The sequence below is a fragment of the Mesoplodon densirostris genome, chromosome 12 (genome assembly GCF_025265405.1).
Source record: "Mesoplodon densirostris isolate mMesDen1 chromosome 12, mMesDen1 primary haplotype, whole genome shotgun sequence".
Classification (NCBI taxonomy): domain Eukaryota; kingdom Metazoa; phylum Chordata; class Mammalia; order Artiodactyla; family Ziphiidae; genus Mesoplodon; species Mesoplodon densirostris.
In genome coordinates this window covers 84,249,861-84,272,490 of record NC_082672.1, presented here as the reverse complement: position 1 = coordinate 84,272,490, position 22,630 = coordinate 84,249,861, and the positions used below count along the sequence as shown (strand labels likewise).

At 43.9% G+C, this 22,630-nt stretch overlaps 1 protein-coding gene across 2 annotated transcripts in view; it reads left to right on the top strand.

Annotated features, from left to right (window-relative positions):
* Window positions 1-22,630, top strand: part of IMPG1 (interphotoreceptor matrix proteoglycan 1) — an 88,979-nt gene that overhangs the window by 53,673 nt on the left and 12,676 nt on the right. For both annotated transcript variants that reach the window (XM_060115214.1, XM_060115213.1), the window contains 2 exons: window positions 6,324-6,852; window positions 9,500-9,719. In XM_060115214.1, the coding sequence (XP_059971197.1) occupies window positions 6,324-6,852; window positions 9,500-9,719 (749 nt within the window). The remainder of the gene's footprint in view (window positions 1-6,323; window positions 6,853-9,499; window positions 9,720-22,630) is intronic.

Below are 22,630 nucleotides of genomic sequence, written 5' to 3'. Positions count from 1 at the left end.
ACGCAAAAGGGAGGGGATATGGGAACATATATATATGTATAACTGATTAAATTTGTTATAAAGCAAAAAAAAAAAAAAAAAAAGAATTCTGAAGCCATGAATGGCTTCGGCAAGAAAGCTTGGCCTGGTTAATGAGCAGCGTCTGTTATGGGCTCAATAGTGTGTGGTGGTGATCTATGTGTCTGCAGTGTCTGTACTATATGCAAGTGAGCTGGTCTGGGTCACACTCCCAGATGCCCAAATATTGTCTTCCTGTTGCCACTTTATGGTCATATGACCAGTGAGCACATTCCAGGAGATGCCAGCCTTAGCTTGTTCTCAGACCCTTGACATGGTCACTTTCATCCATTTTTGTTGGTTCATATTTACATAATGAGGAAGATTGATAAGTATCCATTATTAGCAATGCTTTCAATCTGTTGAGTATTTTAGAGTGAGGAGAAAAGAAGAGGTTGATAAATACAGAAAACTATGCCACATAAATAGGTCAACATAATGATTTTAACGACTTGACCCATGCAACTGTGAAGGCTAGCAAGTTCAAAATCTGCAAGGTAGGCTAGCAGGCCAGAGACTCAGGGAAGAGTCTGATGACAGAATTTCCATTTCCTCTGGGGAGGTCAGGTTTCTTTTTTTTTTAATTGAGGCCTTCAACTGATGAGGCCCTCCCACACTATAGAAGGTAATTTGTTTTACACAAAGTCAACTGATTTAAACATTATTTTCATCTAAAAAATACTTTCACAGAAGCAGCTAGAATAATGTTTGACCAAATATCTGGGTATCATGGCCTAACTAACATAAAATTAATCATAATAGTATGTCTTGAATGAGCTCAGCATAGTAGGTAAAAAACAGAGAGTGCTTTACACATTAGTCAGCAGGAAAAGATGCAAAGCCAGGACTAGAATGGGCAGAATCAGGTCATAATTTGACAATTCAGCTGGTGCAGAGAGAAAGCAGCGTTGCCTGATGGAATGCCCTTAGTCATAATGTGAAGGTGTGTTTGTCATCAGTGATCATAGGTGGTATTTGTGGAGTTGGAAGAAGCCCACGGTAGAAAAGAGGGCAGGAAATACACAGTAGACAGAACATTGTGCAGAAGAAAGCCACGGAGAGAGAGGCACCAGGGTGACATGAGCGAGGCAGTCAAAGTGACATCTAGTCAATCCCATAGTCACCCGTTCCCACCTGTATCACTTCTCAAGCAACTGGGACATGGCGTATTCAAAGCTACAGGATTGCTGTCTCGTGTCCTCTTATCTTGACCCACACGAGGTAACATCACAATTAGGGTGGGAAGGCAAATATTTCTGACTCTCTTTTGCCCATTTTTACAGAGAGTATAAGGCACCAGTTGTGCAAATGGTCTGAGGCCAGTGAGCAACCAGGAGCTGACAAGGTCATCTCTGAGACTGTGGGGAAGGAATGTCACCTTGGGTCCTGCTGTGAAGACTCAGGAGTTTACAATACGATCAGCACTGTAATCAAAGAAGCAACTCTTGCATTGAGGGAAAGTGATATTTTAGCAGTCCTTAAGGTAGAAATAGCAAAAACATTTACAAGGGAATTCTATCCATTTACATGGATAGAAACTCCCATGAATTCCTTTAGTTTTTAAGTTTTAAGAAGATGAAACTGCATTCCTAAAGGCATCAGGAAATAACAAGTTGCATGCAGTGGTCAGTTTCTAGAAGGAAGTCTGCACAGGCAACTGAGCAAACCAGTCATTGTCATACACTTCTGCTCAAAGAGACAGGTCACGTCATTCATCTGACCTTAAAAATGTAAGTGTCAGGAAAATGGGAACTTTGTCTTTAGATTCTATAAACTCAGAGAAAATTTAATGTCTTTGGGCCACTGAGTAAGCCAAAAGATAAGACGATTTTCAATTTCTTCTGTCTCTATTTTTTTTTTTGCTTGGCAATGAATGAGATGGAAAAATAACAACTCTCCCGTGCCACGTGGCAAGTTCTCTGTATTGTCAAGTTAGGTAAAATCCTTGCCAGAGCATGTGTATTAGCTTTATTCTATTTGGAATGTTGAAACAAGTGCTAATCCACAGAATTTTAATAAAACGCTCACAAAATGTCATCCAAAGACACCATTTACAAAACGTACCAAACTTCATTTATAGATGGAACAAATGAAAGCATTTGAAGACAGGTAAATGAATACCTCTAATTGTATTTGTTTATTTGCTTTGAATGAGCATGTTTAGAATTTAGGAAAATGTATCTCTTTAGATTCCCTATCCAAACCTTCATTCTGCAGGATGACAAACTCCCCATTGATTTGAGTCTTTCCATGGGAGTTTGCAATCATTTTAGTCAGGCCCTTCATCTATTTATTTGTGACATTCTTGAATGATCTTCCAGTAAATTTCTTCAACTTTAAAAGCAGGAGTACTCAGGGTACTACATAAGTGAGGTACACCACTTTTTGCTGTATCTTTTGTATAAGAAATTTAAGTAGAGGTAGTTGGACAGGAAACTGAGAAGAAACATTCAAGAAACAGAGCAAGCCTGACTTCCCTGGTGGTCCCGTGGTTAAGACTCCGTGCTTCCACTGGAGGGAGCACGGGTTTGATCCCTGGTCAGGGAACTAAGATCCTACATGCCTTGCGAAGAAAAAAAAAAAAGAAGAAGAAGAAGAAAAAGAAACAGAGTAAGAAATATTACAGCTGGGAGAACTGGGCAGTAGAGAGGAGGAGGGAGGCCAGAAGAAGGAAAATGAGATAGAAAGAATACAACCAAAATAGCTTAAAGGGCCTTTTAATTGTGGGAAATATTTGTTTTAACTATGGGATCTGGAGAGCAGCCAAAGAGAAGCTGCACGAGGATAGAGACCTTGGAAATAGAACAGTGGCGAGAGGTGTTGGGCAAGACAGGGGTCACATCAGTGCTGGGGTCAGGGGCTTCTCCCTTCTGGAAAGGGAGCTGGGGCTGCTTCTGGACCAGATGGTTCCCAGGAGAACCAATTTAAAAGAGGAACTGCTGATCAAGGCCCAGGGGTGGGAAGGAGCACCTATTCACTCAGGAAAGGAGAAAAGTTGAACTGATTCAAGGATGTAGAGTCACCTTATAAGTTGGACAAAGCCACACTGCTGCTGGGCTGTGTACCTGCAATTTGCTAACTTTCTTATAAACTTTACTCATCATCCCTGCATGGCTCTAAGAGCTTAATATGTGGAATGACTGCCCAGGCAAATGAGAGTGAGAATACTCGGCAAGGCTTTAATGTCGGACCGAAATCCAGAAAGAGGACCTCCGCATCCTCCTGGGGGACGGAAGATGGGGGAAGACCTGTGGGAGGTCCTGCTCTGCTTCAGCCCAGCTGAACCCTTTCACCAACGCTCCTCCCAAGGAAGCTTCTTCTGAGGCAAGGAGGAAGTTAAGTGTAAGCAAAGAAAAAGAGGAAACGAACACTGCAGTACTGGGCCCCAGCTGCCTTAATATTCACTATGGAAGATGGAAGCGGCCGCTTTGCATGACTGGTTGATGGGTGCCCTTAATTCCTGGCTAAAACAGAAAAATAAATGACTTCCCTGAGACCAAATACTACATTAGAAGGCTCGTTTCTGGAGCAATTTAATTCATTGTTTCATCATATACGAAAGATATGAAACTCTTCCTGTTTTCATGAGACTCATCTGAGGCTTTGTTGGTTTGTAGGCTTGTTTTGTTTGTTTCGTGTTTGTTTTTTAAGTGTGCAGCCTTCATACCCAAATTAATGAATTTCTCAATTCCTTTCTCCCCAGGGCATTCTCCTTTTCTCTCCTCATTGAAAACATTTCCTCTTATGAAGCACAGGCTGGGCCAGAGATCCACTTTGCCATGTTATGCAGTTTATAGCAATAACCCTGAAATGGTATATTTCAGTCCTCTTTATTGATATCTACTATGCTTGATCAGGACAAGTTATATTACAGGTGTCATTCTTTTCTACTCCAAGGCCATTTTCCCAATTTCAAGTTTTCTTGGCAAACCCATGATCTACAATAAAGTATCTTTATGCTGATTCCCATCTGGATCTGTCTTCAAGGGCCTCACCACCAATTCAAAGCCAATTTGCCCAGGATTCAGTGGACCTTGTTTTCTTCCCTCAGACTTCACCATAATAATTCTTAAGACCATGAGTCCACTTTGGGATATTTTCTCTCAATTCCATAGCATCCTCCTTTCATGAATTCCTGCATAGACAGCCTGGCCCTTTTCTCTTTCTTCTTTCTTCCTCTCAACCTAATCTCAGCACACCCTCTGTGCATGTGTGACAGGTAGCACCCCAGCAGGGCCAGGTTTAGGGTGTAGTGAGTGAGGCACAGATTTAAGGGCAATTGTCTTAGTCAGCTTGGGCTGCTATAACAGAACGTCATAGACTGGGTGGCTTAAATGACAGAAATTTCTTCCTCACGGTTCTGGAGTCTGGGAAGTCCAAGGTCAAATTGCTGGCTGATCCAGTTCTTGGTGAGGGGCTTTTTCTGGTTAGCACACAGATGCCTTCTTTCTGTATCCTCACATGGCAGAGAGAGAGAGAGAGAGAGATCATCTCTCTTATGTCTCTTTTTATTTATAAAGACACTAATCCCATTCATGAGGGCTCCACCCTCCTGACCTAATTACCTCCCAAAGACCCTACCTCCAAATACTGTCACATTGGAGATGAGGATTTCAACATATACATTTTGGGAGAATGCAAACATTCAGTCCATGGCAATAGAGATTTGAATAAAACTGCGAGTGTATATCTAGAAAGATCTTGGATGTTACAAAGATCTTTCTTTGTAGTTGAGTGAATTATGGGTAGACACACCCAGGCATCCGCCCCAGGTGGAAGAAAAGGGGATGCTTCTCTGAAATCTGGTTAAATTCTCCACAGACAGGTTTTATTTTAAGAAACTAATAAAAGTAATATGATTCTACCTTTCAGAGCTGTTTATCACTTAGATTTTCAGTTTGGGTGATTGCACTCTAGTAAATTAGCTGACTAAGGGTACAAAGATTATATCTGCATCCAGACAGTCCATCCATCATGCTTAGCATTTGGACTTTAACACAGCTTTCCCACATATTTGCCAAAATACCACCAAAGTATTCACCGAAAGCTCCCTGTTTTGATCTACCTAATGCCTTAAATAATATCTATCAGTGGCTCTAGATTTAGGTTTATTGGAATATTTTAATAACCCACCAATATCTTTATCTGAAAGCTTCATATAACCACTTTCTTAGTTCATAAATACTTATTGACTTTAATTTTGCACCAAAAAGGGAATGGACTTCAGTAGTTCAATATGTACTTACTCAAGAAAGCAATGCAAAGTGGTGGTATTATCAAGGTATAATCATGTAGGAATGAAAAAAACCTTTAAGTATTACCCAATATTTAGTTGTATGGCCAATACAAAGTTCAAATTATATGTGTAACCCACATCTTCACGCTCTCCATATCATTTTGCAAATAGGCAAGTTATTCAGTCAGATTATCCAATTTTGGAAAAGCATAATTTAAATTTTAATTGATGAAACTACCAAAATGTGATAACTGAGATCCCCCCAAAAATCCAATTACATAAAATTCAGGTTTTCATGATTGGAAGGTGAATAAAACTATGGGCCTGAAGAGCACAGCTAATTGTCTGGGAGGTCCAGATGGGGATGTGGGATCCAAGTCTACCCCAAAGCCATCTGTGGCGTGCCACCACCTGCTGACCTAGTCCTTTTTTACCACCTGGTCCCTAGATGTGCTGTGTCTCACTGGGCAGTAAGTAATTCCTGTAATTCTAGGCAATTGGTGCTCTTTTAGTCTCACATATCCAGAAGTATTGGGCCTGAATAAAATCGTTATAGAGACCCACCCTCTGTCTCCCTAGGTGTGGACACAGGGCTGCCTGCCCTTTCTGTACCAATTTGTCTTTTTTGTTTTTTGGCCATGCCATGTGGCTTGTGGGATCTTAGTTCCCTGACCAGGGATTGAACCTGTGCCCTCATCAGTGAAATCACGGGGTCCTAACCACTGGACCACCAGGGAATTACCACCAATTTGCTTTTTAAAATATGATAGTAAATATGGTAATTATTTCACTACAGAAGTCAGTCAAAACATGCTGTACATCTTAAATTTATGCAGTGAGGTATGTCAATTATATCTCAATAAAACTGGAATAAAATCAAAGAAATTTAAAAATAAAATATGACATTAAGATAGTCAAATGCTATTTTTCCAAAATTAATTTTAACTTTGGATTTTCTTTTTTGCTTTCTATTCTTTGCGGGGATGCTTGGACATAATGAATTGGTCTCAGGAGCTTCCTCCATGGACAGTTCTTGGTCTCCACCTGCTGTGGCCTCTACCTCCCTATCAGAAACTCTACCTTTTTTTACTGCATCGAGCCTCTTTTCTCAGACTGATCAAAGTGCCACAGACATAATTTCCCTTGACCAGACAGTACTAATCCCACGGCTAACCATCCCCACTGATGATTATTCTGCCATCAGCCAATTGGCTCAGGAAATTTCACGTTCACCTGCATCTTCAGAAGACAGCAGGTTGAGTATCAGCAGTCAAGATACAGTCGGAGACTTAGACGGAACGGATCTCGCCAGCACTCACGCATCCTCTGAGGTACTGGGATTCAGTGGGTATGTTTCCACCCAGGATCATTTCTTGGAGAACATCACTCCTGGCCCAGCTTTGCAGTACATCACCACCAGCACCATGACCATCACCGCCAGGGCCCGAGAGCTGGTGGTGTTCTTCAGTCTGCGTGTGGCCAACATGCCCTTCTCCACTGACCTGTTCAACAAGAGCTCGCTGGAGTACCAAGCTCTGGAGCAGCGATTCACACAGCTGGTGAGTGGACACCACATACAGCTATCTGTGTGTCTCCTTTTTTTTTTTTTTTTTTTGGCTGTTATTTTATAATATAATCCCTGGCTGTCTTGAGCAATGCAAGGTGGAAGAGCCAAGCCTCTGAGATAGCTGTTGCCGACGGCATTCAGCTAGAGCGTTGAGATGGATACAGATCCAATGGGCCACTGCCGCCCAGCTTCCTGGGAACAAACTAATTTTTAAGACCTTTTCATTATAGTTCCTCCTGATTTAGTTTTCCCAGGAATAATACATAGCCACTCACGGACTGAACTTGGAATTTATAAACAATGTGAGCAGACTTTTCCTAAGTTATAATGCCACATGCTGTTTTCCAGCCATCTGTCTAAAGGGTTCAAGGCTAGAAAAGTCCATCACAAATGAGGCTGAGAGTTCAAGTGTAAGAATTCTTTTTTTTTTTTAGTTCCCCTTAAATTCTCATAAAACTAAAAAAAAAAAAAAAAAAAAAAAAAAAAAACTGACTAAATGGCTTAGCATCCCAAGCCCTGACAAAGAAAGTGAGAAGACAATCATGGTGGCATATAACCCTGATTTACGAAACACTCCCCAAACTCACATGTACTCTTGTAGAAATACATACACAGTGAAAACTGCTGAACTATGAACCTCTACACAGTCACGGCTAATGAAATTCAAGTACACAATGCATAGCACAAAGATTACAGAATTTCTGAAAATAAGAGGAAAGATATTTGTAAGCTTCATATAAGTTAAATCATTATGCAAATTAAAACCACATAAACACCAATGCTTCAGATGAACTTTAAAGTAAGACTTTGTGCTATTCCCTCCTCCCCCAAATGAGGTGAGTAGATATTGGGACAATCTCAGGAACAGAGTCCCAGGGCACCGAACCCAGGTGTATTAACTAGGGTACATGCTGGGCTGCCATAATGAAAAGATCAAGAATACAGTAACTTAAATAGAGTACAAGTGTATTTCTCTTTCACTGGGTGGGTGCGACAGCTCTGCTCTATGATGTCATCCAGGGACTCACAATCCCTTCATCTTATAACTCTGCCAACCCCAAGGGTATTTCCTCACTCATGCAGCCAAAGCTGGGTCACCAGTACATCCCTGTTTCCACTGTGAGAAGGGGAAAGAGAGGAAGCCCAGGGCAAGCAATTTCCTAAGCAAGTGATGCCAAAGTTGCCCATATCTCTTACACTCATATTCCATTGGTGGGAACTGGTCACGTGACCACAGCTTGCTGCAAGGGAGGCTGGGAAATGTGGTCTCTAGCTGGGCAGCCTCTTTCCTGTGAAGAAGAGGAGAATGATTTGGGAGAAGGGAGCAGCTAGTTGTCTGCACACTAGCTGAGGACAGGGAATTCCCACCAGAGGCCAAAGCAATGTTAAGACATAGAGAATGAGCCTAGTCAAAGTAGGTGGGAGAAAACAGGAGAGAGCGGTTCCACACTTGGTATAAAATTTCCTTTTATTTTCGCAATGACCTTGTGCGGGGTGGGGGGGGGGGTGGCAGTTACTGGAAGGGGTACCAACATGTGGGTCTGGGTCAGAGTCAAAATTCTGGTGGGGTGGGGACAGGGGCAAAGGAAAAGCAGATCTGTGCCAAGCGTGGGGGATTGTAGTTTGCATCTGTGTCCTCTCTGGGTTCGTGGGTGTTGGTTCATGAAGGAGAGGGCTAGCTTTCAAGGCCAGAAACAAAGCAGACATCGCTGAGTTTCAGACATTTCTGAAAAGTGATCCCAAGGATGGTCGTGGGGACCTCCCTGGTGGTCCAGTGGTTAAGACTCCGCGCTTCCACTTCATGGGGCACAGGTTCCCTGGTCACGGAACTAAGATCCCACATGCCATGCAGCACAGCCAAAAAAAAAAAAAAAAAAAGGATGGCTGTGGCTTACAAGAGACAGGTGTGAGAACATGAAACACAACCCTCTGGTCCTCTGGGGCATCGTTTTGAGATTATTAAATTATAACTTGGGAAAGGTCCTTAGGGAACAACTTTTCTTCTCCCTCACAATTCAGGTGAGAGCGCTGAGGTACAACAGTAGTGAAGTGGCTTGATGAGGTCACACCGCTGGCTAGCGACAGTCACAGGACTGACACCTAGTCTCCTGACAGCCAAGTTCTCTGCTCTTTCCACTTCACCACATTTGTGTTGATATGAAGCATCCTGCACAGACAGACGAGCTGATGTTTCAGCTGTTGTTTATTTCAATACATCATTTCAAATTGGTTGCTTCTAAATGGATGTCCTTTTTACCAGGCATAGGTCAGTCTGCTCCTGGGCTCAGTTTGGAACATGTTTTTATTTACTTGGATTTTTTTTTAATAACTCAGCCTGGCATCCCTTCTTGGCTGATAGCATTGACCTGGATTTTTTTTCAATCCTCTGTTCTCACAATTCATCATGAAGAAAATCACTGCCCATCCATCTCAATACCCAGGAAAGTGGAAATATGGGACATAATCACTGCAACTAGATCATTCAATAGTGGTGTTCTGGTCTCATGTTCAATCCAAACACAAACATGAAAAAGGAACTGAAATTTATGCCTCAGATATGAAATGTGAGTACAAATGGAATTAGCAGCAGCTGAGCACTTAGAACACCGTTAAGAGTAAACCATCTTTTATTTTTGCAGCTGGTTCCATATCTACGATCCAATCTCACAGGTTTTAAGCAACTTGAAATACTTAACTTCAGAAATGGGAGTGTGATCGTGAATAGCAAAATGAAGTTTGCTAAATCAGCGCCATATAACCTCACCAAGGCTGTGCGAGGGGTCTTGGAGGAGTTTCGTTCTGCGGCAGCACAACAGCTTGATCTGGAAATAGATAGCTACTCTCTCAATGTTGAACCAGGTAAAAGAATCCAACCCAGAAAACTGGGAGTGTTTGGGTTTTGTTTGTTTGCTTAAGCATGCAGGTCAACTTTGAGGCCACAAAAATCAGTTTAAAACTGCACTTGACAAGATAACTTTTCAGAAGCTATGAATCAATGTAGTAGAAAGGTAGGGTCCTAAGACACGCAGGTTAAAGTTTTCCTACATCAAAAAAGCAAAGAGCAAGTATATACCTCTTGCTTCACAATCTGGGCTCTTTAGTTTCCCCACAGAACAAAACTTTTGCTGTGCTTAAGAGATTTTTTTTTAACATAACCCACAGCCAAGCTAATTTACATCTTGCCGGAAGTCAAAAACACTTTCTCGGGATGAAAATAAGACAGTTTCCCGAGGAAAGAAAAATAATCATTAGACCAAAACTCAAACTTGGAAGAAAGCCACTTCACCATCACCCAAGAGGAAAATCATGTCCCTTCCCATTTGTATACCCTAGATCAGCTTCCACTTGTGCAGGTTAAAACAAAGTAGTTAGATGTGAAAAAAAAAACTTAAAGATACAGCGGCTGAGCCTGAAGCTACAAAATAGAAAGCAAACATTTGTTCTGATAATAAAGAATAGTGTATGTACCAATATAACCAGCTATGCCCAAATTGGGAACTGTTTCCACCGTTAGCTTCAAAATTCTGTTTTCTAACCAATTGACAATTTTTTAATTCCCTGGAGCGCAAAGGGGCAAGGCTCCAAATCTACTGGAAAAGCAACCTGCGTTCAGAACAAACTTCCTAATTGGCTATGAATTAGTGAGGTGGATCTTTAACATCCTCCCTGGCTTCCTGGGGACTAACAATGAAGGCATAGGGAAAGGCCTTGGGCAAAATGCAAACAAAAAGGCTCAGTTGGGAGACACTTCTCTTTGATGGAGCGGAGCCTTGAGCAAATTTAAGAAAATTGTCTCCTACCTCAGTAAACAGGATTATTAAAAAGACAGAGAGCCTGAAGGCACTGAGCCTGGGAGTGCTTACCTTTGAACACAAGCAGCTAAGCAGGCCCTCCCGACCCCTAAGAAATCAAAGACCTCCTAAATGCTAGTAAGATACTGCCTCTTCCCCTGAAAACTACCAGGGGATCCCTTCCAGTTAAAATAAGAAGACCAATTCTTTTCAGTCAATTGAAAACAGGAACATATATAGGGAGAACTTAGCATAAGAGAGACAAGGCCCCGACCCCTTCCCTTTTTTCCTCCCCAGGGAGCTGACAGGCTACTTAGAGACCCATCCAACAATAGGAGAAGGTAAAGTAAGGAGCCAAGTTGAGGCAGGGGAAAACTGGGTCCCTCTTAGATAGAGGGCAGGAAGCTGGTAATGTATTTGCCAGGGATGCGTAAGGGACCCTGGGGACGCTGGAAGGAAGCACAGCAGAAAACCATGACCTTGGAGGGCTATGGTCCTGAACATGAATCCTGTGTTCTAATGATGCCAAAAACTGCCTCTGTGCACCAGTGCAGAATCGAATCTCAGAGACAGGGCTTTGGGTGAAGTAGAAAAGAATAGTTTTATTGCTTTGCCAGACAAAGGGGGACACAGCAGGCTCGTGCCTCTCAAAACTGTGTGGCCCAATCTGGTGGTGGTGGTGGTGGTATTTGGTGAGGAGTTTTATAGAAATGGTTCAAGGGCAGGGTTGCTGATAAGGACTGAGGTGTGTACAGGGCCTGCATTCCTTTAATCTGGCCTCAGGTGGTCCCTTGATGAGTTTCTCGAGGTTATCAACTGTGATCTTCCCCAGAAGGAAGAATGCTAACATCTTCCATTTGTTGGGGGTTTCAGTTCTGCAGAAGAGCTGAAAGATACTGTTATGTGTATCCCTTGAGGCGGAACCAGGACCCTGCCCCAAGGCTGCACTGTTGTTCTTGACTATTCTTCCCTTGTCTCACCATCCCCTACCTTCCCTGATTAGCGTCTGTTTGAACCTGCCCTTTGGAACTCAGGGAAGGTCATGGAGGCTGGAGTGTATTCCCTACAAACAAGAAACAGGGGCACAGAAAGGCTTCCATACCCAGGAGGCTTACAGGGTCCTGTTCAGTTTCACTAACAGCAGCACTCCATCTCCACAACTGGAAAATGGAGATAGTAACAGTTGTGAGGATTAACCAACACTTAGCATAACATTCAACACACTGTAGCTGACTAATAAAAGTTAGTGGTTAATATTGTAACATCGTCATTAGCAACTTGACTACTAATCTGTGATCTGAGGAGGGTACCAGTGGGAACAAGGACAAGTGCCATGACAAGGTATTTGTGTGGAGGTTCAACTAAAATTATTTCACTAATTTCTCACTACCAGTTTGGCTATGTAGCTTTTCCTCTAAGAAGCCAATAGCAATAGAAATGAGATGGTGCTAACATGGGTTCCAGTCCCTACTGGAGCCAAATTTACACTGATTAATGGTAGAGCAAGAGGGGAGGCCAGAGAGCACTGGGCAACCTGGGACATTACCTTACTCTACTTCTTTCTTGATACTTGGTGAATTCCGAAAAGTCTGAACTTTTAATACGTTGGAACTCATAGAAGTATTGAATGACTGGGTGGATGGATGGATGGATAGATGGACAAGGTCTGCCAAGAATGGCTGTCATGAGCCAGCCAGGACATGAGTAATGCCTAAACGGGAGGGTTGGAGGACAGCAGAATTAGAAAGCCAAATATGGATTTTATAAAAGTTAAAAATAAATAGCAAAAAACTTTATGGATTCCTCTATATAAATCAAAATGGATAAATCTAATATCCAAAAGGGCTCCTAGTTATAGTGAGAAGCCACTGTGCCATCTTCCGAGGGACAGGGAGCTGGAGAAGGTGGGAGGAGGCGGGGCTTCCTCCCTCGCAGCTGGTTTAGTTATTTCACAAAAGGCAAAGGGAAGATTCACCCATGTAGCCAGCAAGTGGCTGATGATGGATTGAACCTTTCCATCTTCTATGTGTGTAACCCAAAAGAGTCGGCATTCATCCACCACGGTAATAACTGGCGAACATATGAAAGTCCCTGCCCAAAGGAACTTGCCCTGTGGCCAAGGGCAGTCACCGTACAATGGTGCTGGGATCAAAGCTATGCCTTTTTCCTTCAAAGACCTTCTAATGAGCACTTTCTGATAAGCTACCCTTAGTTGCAAATTTCTGTGCATTTGGGAATCCCCAGAGAGGAATCCCATAAAGAAGAAAGCACTGAGTTTTCCTTTAAATCCCATTTCATTGAAGCCTGAGGCCTGAATAGTACAGAGAAAATATGGGGATAGAGATGAATGTAGAGAATTCTGGTCCCCCTGGCTGACCTCAGGCAGTGAGGAGGCCTGTGGTGGTTGGTGGTATGAGGGCTGGGCTGCCGCAGCCGCCATGAAAACAACCAGCATCGTTAAATAAACAATTACTCAGTGACATTTGTTAAAGATGCCAAGGGAGACTTTATTCTGGGGGCCCATCTCAGTGGATGTAGGGACTACGGCAATGGAGTCTCACAGTGGAGGAGAGAGACTGGACTCAGCTCTGGGCACAGCACACGCAAACGGGAATTTATAACCAAGGAGCAGAATGGGTCAGTGGATGGAATATTACTAAGGAACATCAGGGGTAAGAGGGGATTCTGGCTAAAATGACCTAAAAGGATTCTTGCTGAAGGCAGGCCAGGTGATCAGACACCACCTGGGAGAGAGCAGAGGATGAAGAACCTGATAATCAGATATATGGAGGATGGGAGATTCTGGCCAAACCTACTTAACAGCTTTCGTGCTAAAATTGGACAAAAAGAGACAAACACAGAAGCCCAAGAGTTGAGGTCGAGTTGAAAATTTTAGGGGAGCCTGAGTTAGGGTCTGGTCAAGGAGAAAATCTTTGTCAGCACCAGAGCCAGAGAGGCAGGACACCAGCCACAAAAGTTTGGGTGGCAGTGGCCCAAGATACCTTTGGAGGGTGGTGGCTGCCAAAGAGAGGGAAGTGGCCACCCAAGACAGAGAGGTACTTGGGGACCCACCCAGACAGACACAGACTCACAAATGCTCCCACCTTCATTCTCACACTATTCACAGCCCTTCCCTGTTCACAGCCTGCTACAACCATTGCTTCTGCACAGAGTTCATTAATTTCTTACTTCTATGAATCTGCACATCTTATAAAACTTCTTGAAACGTAAAATGCCGATCATAAAAAAAAACCCACCTGTATACTTAGAGTTTAGTAAAGTGTTTCTAGCCTCAGTTCTCCTGTACAATTTTAGTTTGGGGAAATATGTACAAAATTAGTATTTTGATTATAGAAGAAATGGGTGTCTGGATTTTAAAACAAATTAAGGGAAAATATGCATATGATTTTCAGTAGTTTTCTTCTTATTCCTTTAACCTAGAAGATGACAGCTACTTTGCTTCTAGTTTTTCAGCATGACTGGCTGGTCCAGACTTTCTCCTTATGGTGGTGTATTTAAGTGTAAGCTGTCATGGTGATTGACAGGCAAGCTGATTAAAACATCTCCTAGTACATCCAACCAGTGCACCCAACTGCTCACACTGCCTCTCAGGTCCCTGGACCCCAAGTGATGATAATTACTTCCGTTTCCTAGAGAAAAAGGACTCAAATTCCAATACACGTGGCCTCTGGCTCTGTTGCCGGCATGGTCTTTTCTAGTGTCTAAGGCTCAGCTGATGCTCAGCAGTGCCCACCCCCCCAGCATGTAGTAAAAGAGGTCACAGTGTCAGGGCACTGACCATCAAAATCCCAGATAACTCCCGAAGGCCATTTTAGCCAATACAAGAAGCCTCGCTAATTCGGGTTTGTTCATGCAAGTATTTGCTTGAACTTACTGGAGAAAACTCTCCTTGAAAGAGGATCAGAAAGGGAACTCTTGAGAGAGAAAAAGGTCAGCTCTGGAAATACTGTACATCCAGAATAAATACCTAGTTTGTCTACAGGAGAGAAGCCCAAGAATCTTTCCTTGGAAAATAGGGAATGTGTCCTATCATTTCAACCTTTTCCCAACCAGGATGGCCAAATACAGCAAAACTAAGTTATGGGTTGTCTTACCTCTTTGCACTTTTCTTACCACTTTCTTGGAAGAAACAGACTAATACTAGGGCTACACAACACTGGAGGGTCTCCTGCCTCAGGTGCACTGTCCCCCAGCCCAGGAGCCGCCAGCCTGCCTCCTCCAAACCCCAAAATGTGAAAAGCATGAATGTCATATGAATAGATAGTGAGCATATGCCACAGTCTTATTTGACTCATTAATAAGGAAATTGTTAGATGACAAATCTGGTTTAAAGAGGATATGGAAACAGGGATCTTATATAAACAGAGAACAAAAGCAAATGATGAAATCTAAACACAAAACAGAAAATACAATCATTGTATCTTATCCACTTTCCCTACGATAGCTTCTAACTTTATAGAGTTGTAAAATGCCATAATCAATAGTAAATGGTAGGTCAAACCAAGTTACCTCCTTCTAGGAGTCAGCAAAGTATTTCTTAAAAGGCCAGACAGTGAATATTTTAGGCCTTACGAGACAAAAGGCAAAATTGAGGATATTATGTTGGTGCATATATAACCATTTGAAAATGTAAAAATCTATTTTAAAATGTTAAGGAATAATCATTTAGGAAATCTTTTTTTTTTTTTTTTTTTTTTTTTTTTTTTTTTTTTTTTTTTTGCAGTACACAGGCCTCTCACTGTTGTGGCCTCTCCCATTGCAGAGCACAGGCTCCGGACGCGCAGGCTCAGCGGCCATGGCTCACGGGCCTAGCTGCTCCGCAGCATGTGGGATCTTCCCAGACCGGGGCACGAACCCGTGTCCCCTGCATCGGCAGGCGGACTCTCAACCACTGTGCCACCAGGGAAGCCCCACAGGGAAGCCCCACTTAGGAAATCTTTGCATGTAAATTAAAAGAATTTTAAATTATTTAAATTATAAAAGATTTTTATGATGCACAGTCTCCGCGGCCATGGCTCACGGGTCCGTGGCATGTGGGATATTCCCAGACCGGGGCACGAACCCGTGTCCTCTACATTGGCAGGCAGACTCTCAACCACTGCACCACCAGGGAAGCCCTCATGTAGTCTCTTGATAAGCTTCTCTTGTTCCTTTAATCTGGCCTCAGGTGGCCTTCTTTGGAGTGAAGAATGCTAACATCTTCCATTTGTTGGGGGTTTTAGTTTTGTAAAGAGCTCAAAGATATTGTTATGTGTATCCCTTGAGGGGGAACCAGGACCCTGCCCCAAGGCTGCACTGTTGTTTCTTGACTGCTCCTCCCCTGCCTCTGCATTCCCTCCCTTCCCTGATTAGCAACTATTCAAATCTGCCCTTTGGAACTCAGGGAAGGTCATGGAGGCTAGAGTCTTACCTACAAGAAATGGGGGACACAGAAATATTTCCATGGGCAGGAGCCACAAGGGTCCCACTGAGTTTCACTGTAAGGAAAGGGAGGTTGAAGAAAGAAGCCAGTGTAAAGTTTAGTTGAGCTGAGGGGACTGTTAAAGCCCTCTTGGTCAGAGGATGTAGCATTTCTTTTCTATGCCCCAGTTTTATTATATTTATAGGCAATGCCCGGACAGACCAATTATTTAGTTGCATTTGAAAATTTGAAACAAAACCCAGTCAAGTGCTTTTCTTTTCTTTTGGCCTAACGTCAGGGTGGAAAAGTAGTTTGTGGTAGCAATGCCGGGAGTTGGGGGTTATTATTCCTTTACTACTTTGGGACTAAAGAGAAGAAAGAAGATAGACTCTGAAAACCCTCATGAGATTTCCAGGTGAATTTCACCCCACATTCAGATCAGCATCGAGCCGTCTGGCCGTATCCTCTAAAGGAGGGTCAGCACTTTCTCAGGCCAGATGGCATCTGCAGAGGCGCAGACAGGTAGGAGAAGCCACACACGCTGTTTGTACTGTGTGTGGTTTGCCTTTCACCTTTTGAAACTCCCTGAATAAATGAATCTCTGATATAAAAAGTATAAACCAATGTTAGAACTATCTGATTTATCAACCAAAAAAAAAAAAAAAAAATCACGGCTTGCTCAGTATTCTGCTGGCATCCCCAGCAACTAGAGTTGTCTTTCATTTAAGCTGCTGTGAAAATTCTTCAGAAGCATGTAGAGCTTTTATGCCAGTTAGGTGTGCAGGTTGAAGATTTCAAAAAAGCAAAACTATATATAACTTATTCTGACTTATTCTCTCCTTGAATTCCTAAAATTCCTCCTGAAAAACAGGCAGACCTCAAGGCTGGTAAATGGTAAACATTGAAATTAACTACAGTCTGGCATCCTAGATGCTTCCAGCCAGAATGTGGATCAACAAACTCATTTTCTCTGGAAAATGCATAATTTGTAAGATTCGCACTTACTCACCAGCTCTGAGAAGATGGTAGATGTCACTCATCACAATAATGACAATAAAAGTAACAGCTACTGTTGATTGACACTATTTTTTAATCTTAATAAGTAACTACACAAAGTTATTATTTCCCCCCATTACACAGTTGGAGAAACTGTTTCCTAAAACTATAAGTAACTTACCTTTTACTGGTCACAGAGTCACCAAAGGCCGGAGCTGGAATTCAAAGGCAGCTTTGTGTGCTTCCTTCAACTCTACTTACTGCCTCTTTATAAAAAGAAGGCTTGGGTTTCCCTGGTGGCGCAGTGGTTGAGGGTCCGCCTGCCGATTCAGGGGACACGGGTTCGTGCCCCGGTCCGGGAAGATCCCACATGCCGCGGAGTGGCTGGGCCCGTGAGCCATGGCCGCTGAGCCTGTGCGTCCGGAGCCTGTGCTCCGCAACGGGAGAGGCCACAGCAGTGAGAGGCCCGCGTACCGCAAAAAACGAAAAAGAGTCTTAACCCTCCTACTGGGTATACAGAGGCTGTTTAATCTACTTAGAAAAAGTGAGAACACAGTTCAGTCTAATGAATCCTAAATGAACTGTTAGGTTCTACATTTCACCAAGTGAAATTTCCTACAATATTTTGTCATACTCTAGAATGCCAAAAACACAAAAAATCGTTCTCTCAGAAACAAAAGTCCCAAACTTGCAAATGTCCCCTTTCCATGTACTGGTTATTGGCTCTGCTAGGAGTGTCCCTTCCGAGCTGGGGCAGCCACACGAATCCTCTTTCCCGGAGACTCTCCCCAGCTCCCCCATCCTGTCTCCTAGGTCTCTGGCCAGTCTCCTGGGGTTACACTGCTGCTGCCCTGTGCCTCCCGGGGTGCCATCACAGGGATTTTCTGTTAATGTCTGCTTCCGTTACCAGCTGGACTGCCACATACCTTTCACCCCTCTCCAGAGTTTCAACCTGTGCCCTCATCTCACACCCGAACCACCCAATGGAGCTTCCTTAAGACACTCCCAGAGCCCTTCATCCAACCCCTTAATGCAAACCCTCCACACAAGCCTGGGACTCAGCCCAGCTGCAGGGTCACCTCCCACAGCCCCTGCTGTCAGGCGTCCCCCTCCACATCCTGGGACACTCAGGCCCTAGGATCAGTGCACCCAGAACTCCTCAGTTTAGCTGATACAAAAATGACTGAGTGAGAATTCTTCAACCCTCTGTCCAGGGTAAGACATGTGTGTTTGCCCTGGAAATGTTACTGAGAGCCTCCTATAAAGAGTTTGTGGTGGTTTTCTTGAGAATGGTGGAGAATTGAGATGAAACCCTAAGTTTCTTCATTGCATGCCCCTTCAAGCCAGAAAGAAGTCCCATTAATAACTTACTCAATTCCACAAACGTGTATTAAGCTGCAACCACGTGCATAGTACTATGCTGTGTGTTACGTATCATTGAATAGTTATTCTCACTCTAATCCTACCCTTTGGCAATAAGTCATAAGCAAAATATTTTTGGCCAGTAATAAAATAACAATAAAACAATAAACATGAACTTAAATGTAGATTTTTTTTAAGTTCTTTTCATCACTGAATTGCACAACAGTTCTGGAGCCCGGCTAAAGCTCCGGATGCCTTTGTTCCAGTAGGACGCCTAGAATGGGAGATTTCTATTTGAGCTGGAGGAACGTTAGTGATCGCCTGCTTTCATTACCCCTTTTTATAGAAGGGAGGAATGAGACACAAAGATGCTAACCTGCATTCCCAAGGCCACAGATAATTGCTGAGAACCAACTCTTCTCGCCCAGGGTGCCTTCCTGGAGGCTTCAGCATTGACAGCAGGGATTGGCAGGTTAACCCCACGGCAGGTGCAGCCAAGCCCAGAATGTTCTCAGGACTTGGGAAAGCAAGCCCGATGGGCCTGTGTGGAAGGTGAGGTTCCCCGCACGAACCCCCAGAAGGGCACCACATTTAGTCAATGACTAAGCACTCAGCACCAAGAACTGAATTAAAATGATAGTCACGCCTTAAGAAGGGAGCAGTCAGACGACCAGCGCTGCATTAGGATTTCCTGGGCTCTAGACCCTTTGCCTTCACGAATATTAATTTTAAACATTAATATTAATAGAAATCTTTAAAATTATATTTTATGTCTGCGGTGGTATAGAGACAGATATAATGCAGATTGGATTCTATTAATTTTTTTCTTCTGATTTTAAAGAATTTAAAACACGTTCGCGAGCCCCTAAAAGTGTGGTGGGCTAGTGCGTCCCTTGCCCTGTAGATTACCTTTGAGCCGGATGTGTGGGGTTGTCATTCCCTGATGCCCCAAGGAAAAGAATGACACGCCCTCCTCCCCACCAACAAAGCCTGGACCGCAAAGCCTAGGTTGTTCAGGGGTTAGGGGGCCCCAGCTCCCCACTTCTCTCAGACGTGAGGCTGGGTCGCGGCCTCCTCGGAACCCCGGGGCCCTGTCTCTGCCTTTTTGAAATGGGAAAAGATGATCCAGGAGTTTGCACCACATGCCCCAGCCGGCCAGGACCGATCTGCCGCGGTGATCACGGCGTCCTAAGGGCTCTGTCAGCGGTCCCCCGAAGCTGATTCTGCCACCGCGCCAATTCCAGGCGGACCTCGCCTCCCTCCACCGGTGCGCTCCGCAAAGCGGCTTTTAAGCAGACAAAAATCAGTCCGGGCTCTTATCATTTCATCCCCTGAATCTATTCCTACTTCTTTTGCTATTGAGCGCCATCTAGCGATCACTAGGTTTCATCGCATTAAAATGTTAAAAAACAAACAGGAAAAAAAAAAAAAAAAAAAAAAAAAGTCCACAGAAGAGTCCTAACAGGCCCTCAGCCCCGGCCAGACCAAACGAAGCCTGAGTTCCAGCCATACTGAACTGAAACCCTGCCCTAGGCCGGGACCCGGTTAAAGGAGATGCCTCACTTCCGGTCTAGCACGTGAGTGTTAGGACCGCGCAAGGGAAGGGGATAATGAAATGGTAAAGAATGATGAAGAACAGGGCAGAAAGGCAATCAGTACTCAGCCCCAAGGATGCGGGGCAAGTGACAGGACGATCTGGGGGGAGGGGTGGGTGCAATGAACCGGACTTAGTGACAGGTGGGCCTGAGACCCTCAGAGCGCTGGCGGGAAACAAGAGTCTATTTTCAGGCATGAGTGCACTTGGGACCAGAAACAGAGGGTTGGAAAAAAGACCGTCTTGGACCATCAGGAACCTATGGATTTATAAGCTGCTTGATGACCTGGATCGTAATCTTTTTAACTATAACTGTAAAGTGCTTTCAGGTGTCCTCTGCAGGCAGGGGGTATTCATTTAAATGCGTTTTGATCACATGATGTAGGGCTGAGAGACCACCTTCCTCCGTCAGCAGCTGGGAATACTTTTCAAGACCTTTGAAATGCACACCAAAGACATGATAGAAGCAAATCCAGGGTAGAAAATGATACATAAAATGTGCACACGCACTGGAAATCTCAAAACGATCCAAGCCCCACATGGCAGCTCCGTTACCGCCAGTCATGTTCATTGCTGTTACATTTGAACAACAGAACGAAATGTGGAGCCACCGTCTGTCAGACTGTGCTTTCTATAAGGGAAGCTTTCTGCCTCATGAAGGAGCAGTGGCAGATGAGGGTTTTGAGCTTGCTTTAGTTAGGAGATTATGGTTCAGAGGAGAGCATTCCTGGACATCTGATGTGTGAACCAATGAGACCGGAGATGCTGGCGAGTTTCGCCTCCCCACCCTCTCTCCCTCATCCCTATTCACCCCTCCAAGCCCCGAAGGGCCTCCCAGAAACCCCATATTTGAAACCACTAAAATGATGTCAAAAGCTGAACACCGTAACATACGGATGTTAATCTTGGGTCATACTTACTACCTAAAATGGGCTTCAATTTCCTTACCTGGGAAAATGAGGTCAGCACTGTCTACTTTGGAAGATTATTGTGACTATTAATGAAGACACATGTTTAAAGTGCCCAGCACGGTGCTAACCAAACAGTAACCCTCGTTACGTGTGCGTTCCCTGTTCATATAAATAATTGCCATTGTGCTCCTGGCGAAGCTGGAGGTTCAGGATCATGATTTCTGGGGCCAAGTCAGGGACAAGGCCTGAAGTGAAATGACACCAGTGCTCTGACTATGGTCGAAACCACATGGGAAGCCAAGGACCAAGTGCCAGGATGAACCTGGACCTTTCCCACCTGCTGCAAACGAGGAGCTACTAATACAGTCAACTCACTGAGTGCCCTGGGCCGCCTCTACAGAGAGGTTGTCAAATTTGCTCTGCAGAAGAGCTATCCGTGTGGATTAAGGATAGAACATGAAGACATTTTGCTAGCAAGCAACTATGATAAGCCCAGAGGATGTCCCAAATCATACTAGGTGTTTGCTGGGTGTGGTACAGGCTTATAGAGAAACCTCTTGGGAGTACGCACCATCAGAACAATCTATTTAAAGGGGATTTCAGTAAACCCAGGAAGCTAAGGCATCATGAGGCCCTCACTTCCTCAAATCCACACACAACCTGATAGTGACTTGAAAATATTCTTCTAGAAAATGGCAGCTAGGGCCTCCCTGGTGGCGCAGTGGTTGAGAGTCCGCCTGCCGATGCAGGGGATACGGGTTCGTGCCCCTGTCTGGGAGGATCCCATATGCCGCGGAGCGGCTGGGCCCGTGAGCCATGGCCGCTGGGCCTGCACATCCGGAGCCTGTGCTCCGCAACGGGAGAGGCCACAACAGTGAGAGGCCCGCATACCGCAAAAAGAAAAAAAAAAAAAAAAAAGAAAATGGCAGCTAACCATCATTCTAAGGAGAATGAAGAATGAAAAAGAAAGAAAATAACAACGTAGGGAAAGCTTTGCTTAAGAAACTTCTACTAGTTAAATTTTCATTCATCGTAGAACCATCTCTCCTCTCCTACGGCCCTGCCTCTGCAGAATCAGCCTAAAGCCCAAAGTTGTAGGTGTCCCTCAAAGAATGATATGTAACTAAAGAGGGTCATTTTTATTTATGAAAAAAATTTTTCATAAATTTTTAAGGTAATAGGAGGGGACGCAGTAAGAGTTGCCTCACAAATTAATGTAAATATTCGTCTCTTCTGTTACGACTCTAATTAACTGAGGTTGCCTTTACCAGCCATGGCCAACAGCTCCCCCTGGGACTCTTTCCTTCCCTGGAAGCTGTCTTCACACAGTCCACAAGATGGGGGGCCGGGGGGAAGGGGGAGGACTTGAGCGCAAACAGCCTTGACCTTGGCAACATTCAACCTCCCTGAGTCTTGGCTTCCTCATGTGCAAAGTGAGCAAATTAGTGGAGAAGGTCTCCAAAATACCTTCTAGCTCTCAAATTCTGCCTCAAATGTAAGGTTTTAAATATGGATAAAATAAAAATCTAAAGCAATTAGCTGGACTGGAATTCTTAATACTAAAGAGTTTGAAGGGCCCATTTGGTATTTGTTGAATGACTGAGTATCTTAGGACCCAGGAAGACGTACACAGCAAACCAAAACTGAACTAGGTGACGTGAAGTCTTGTACTGTTCTGTAGGCTGGTCCCAAAT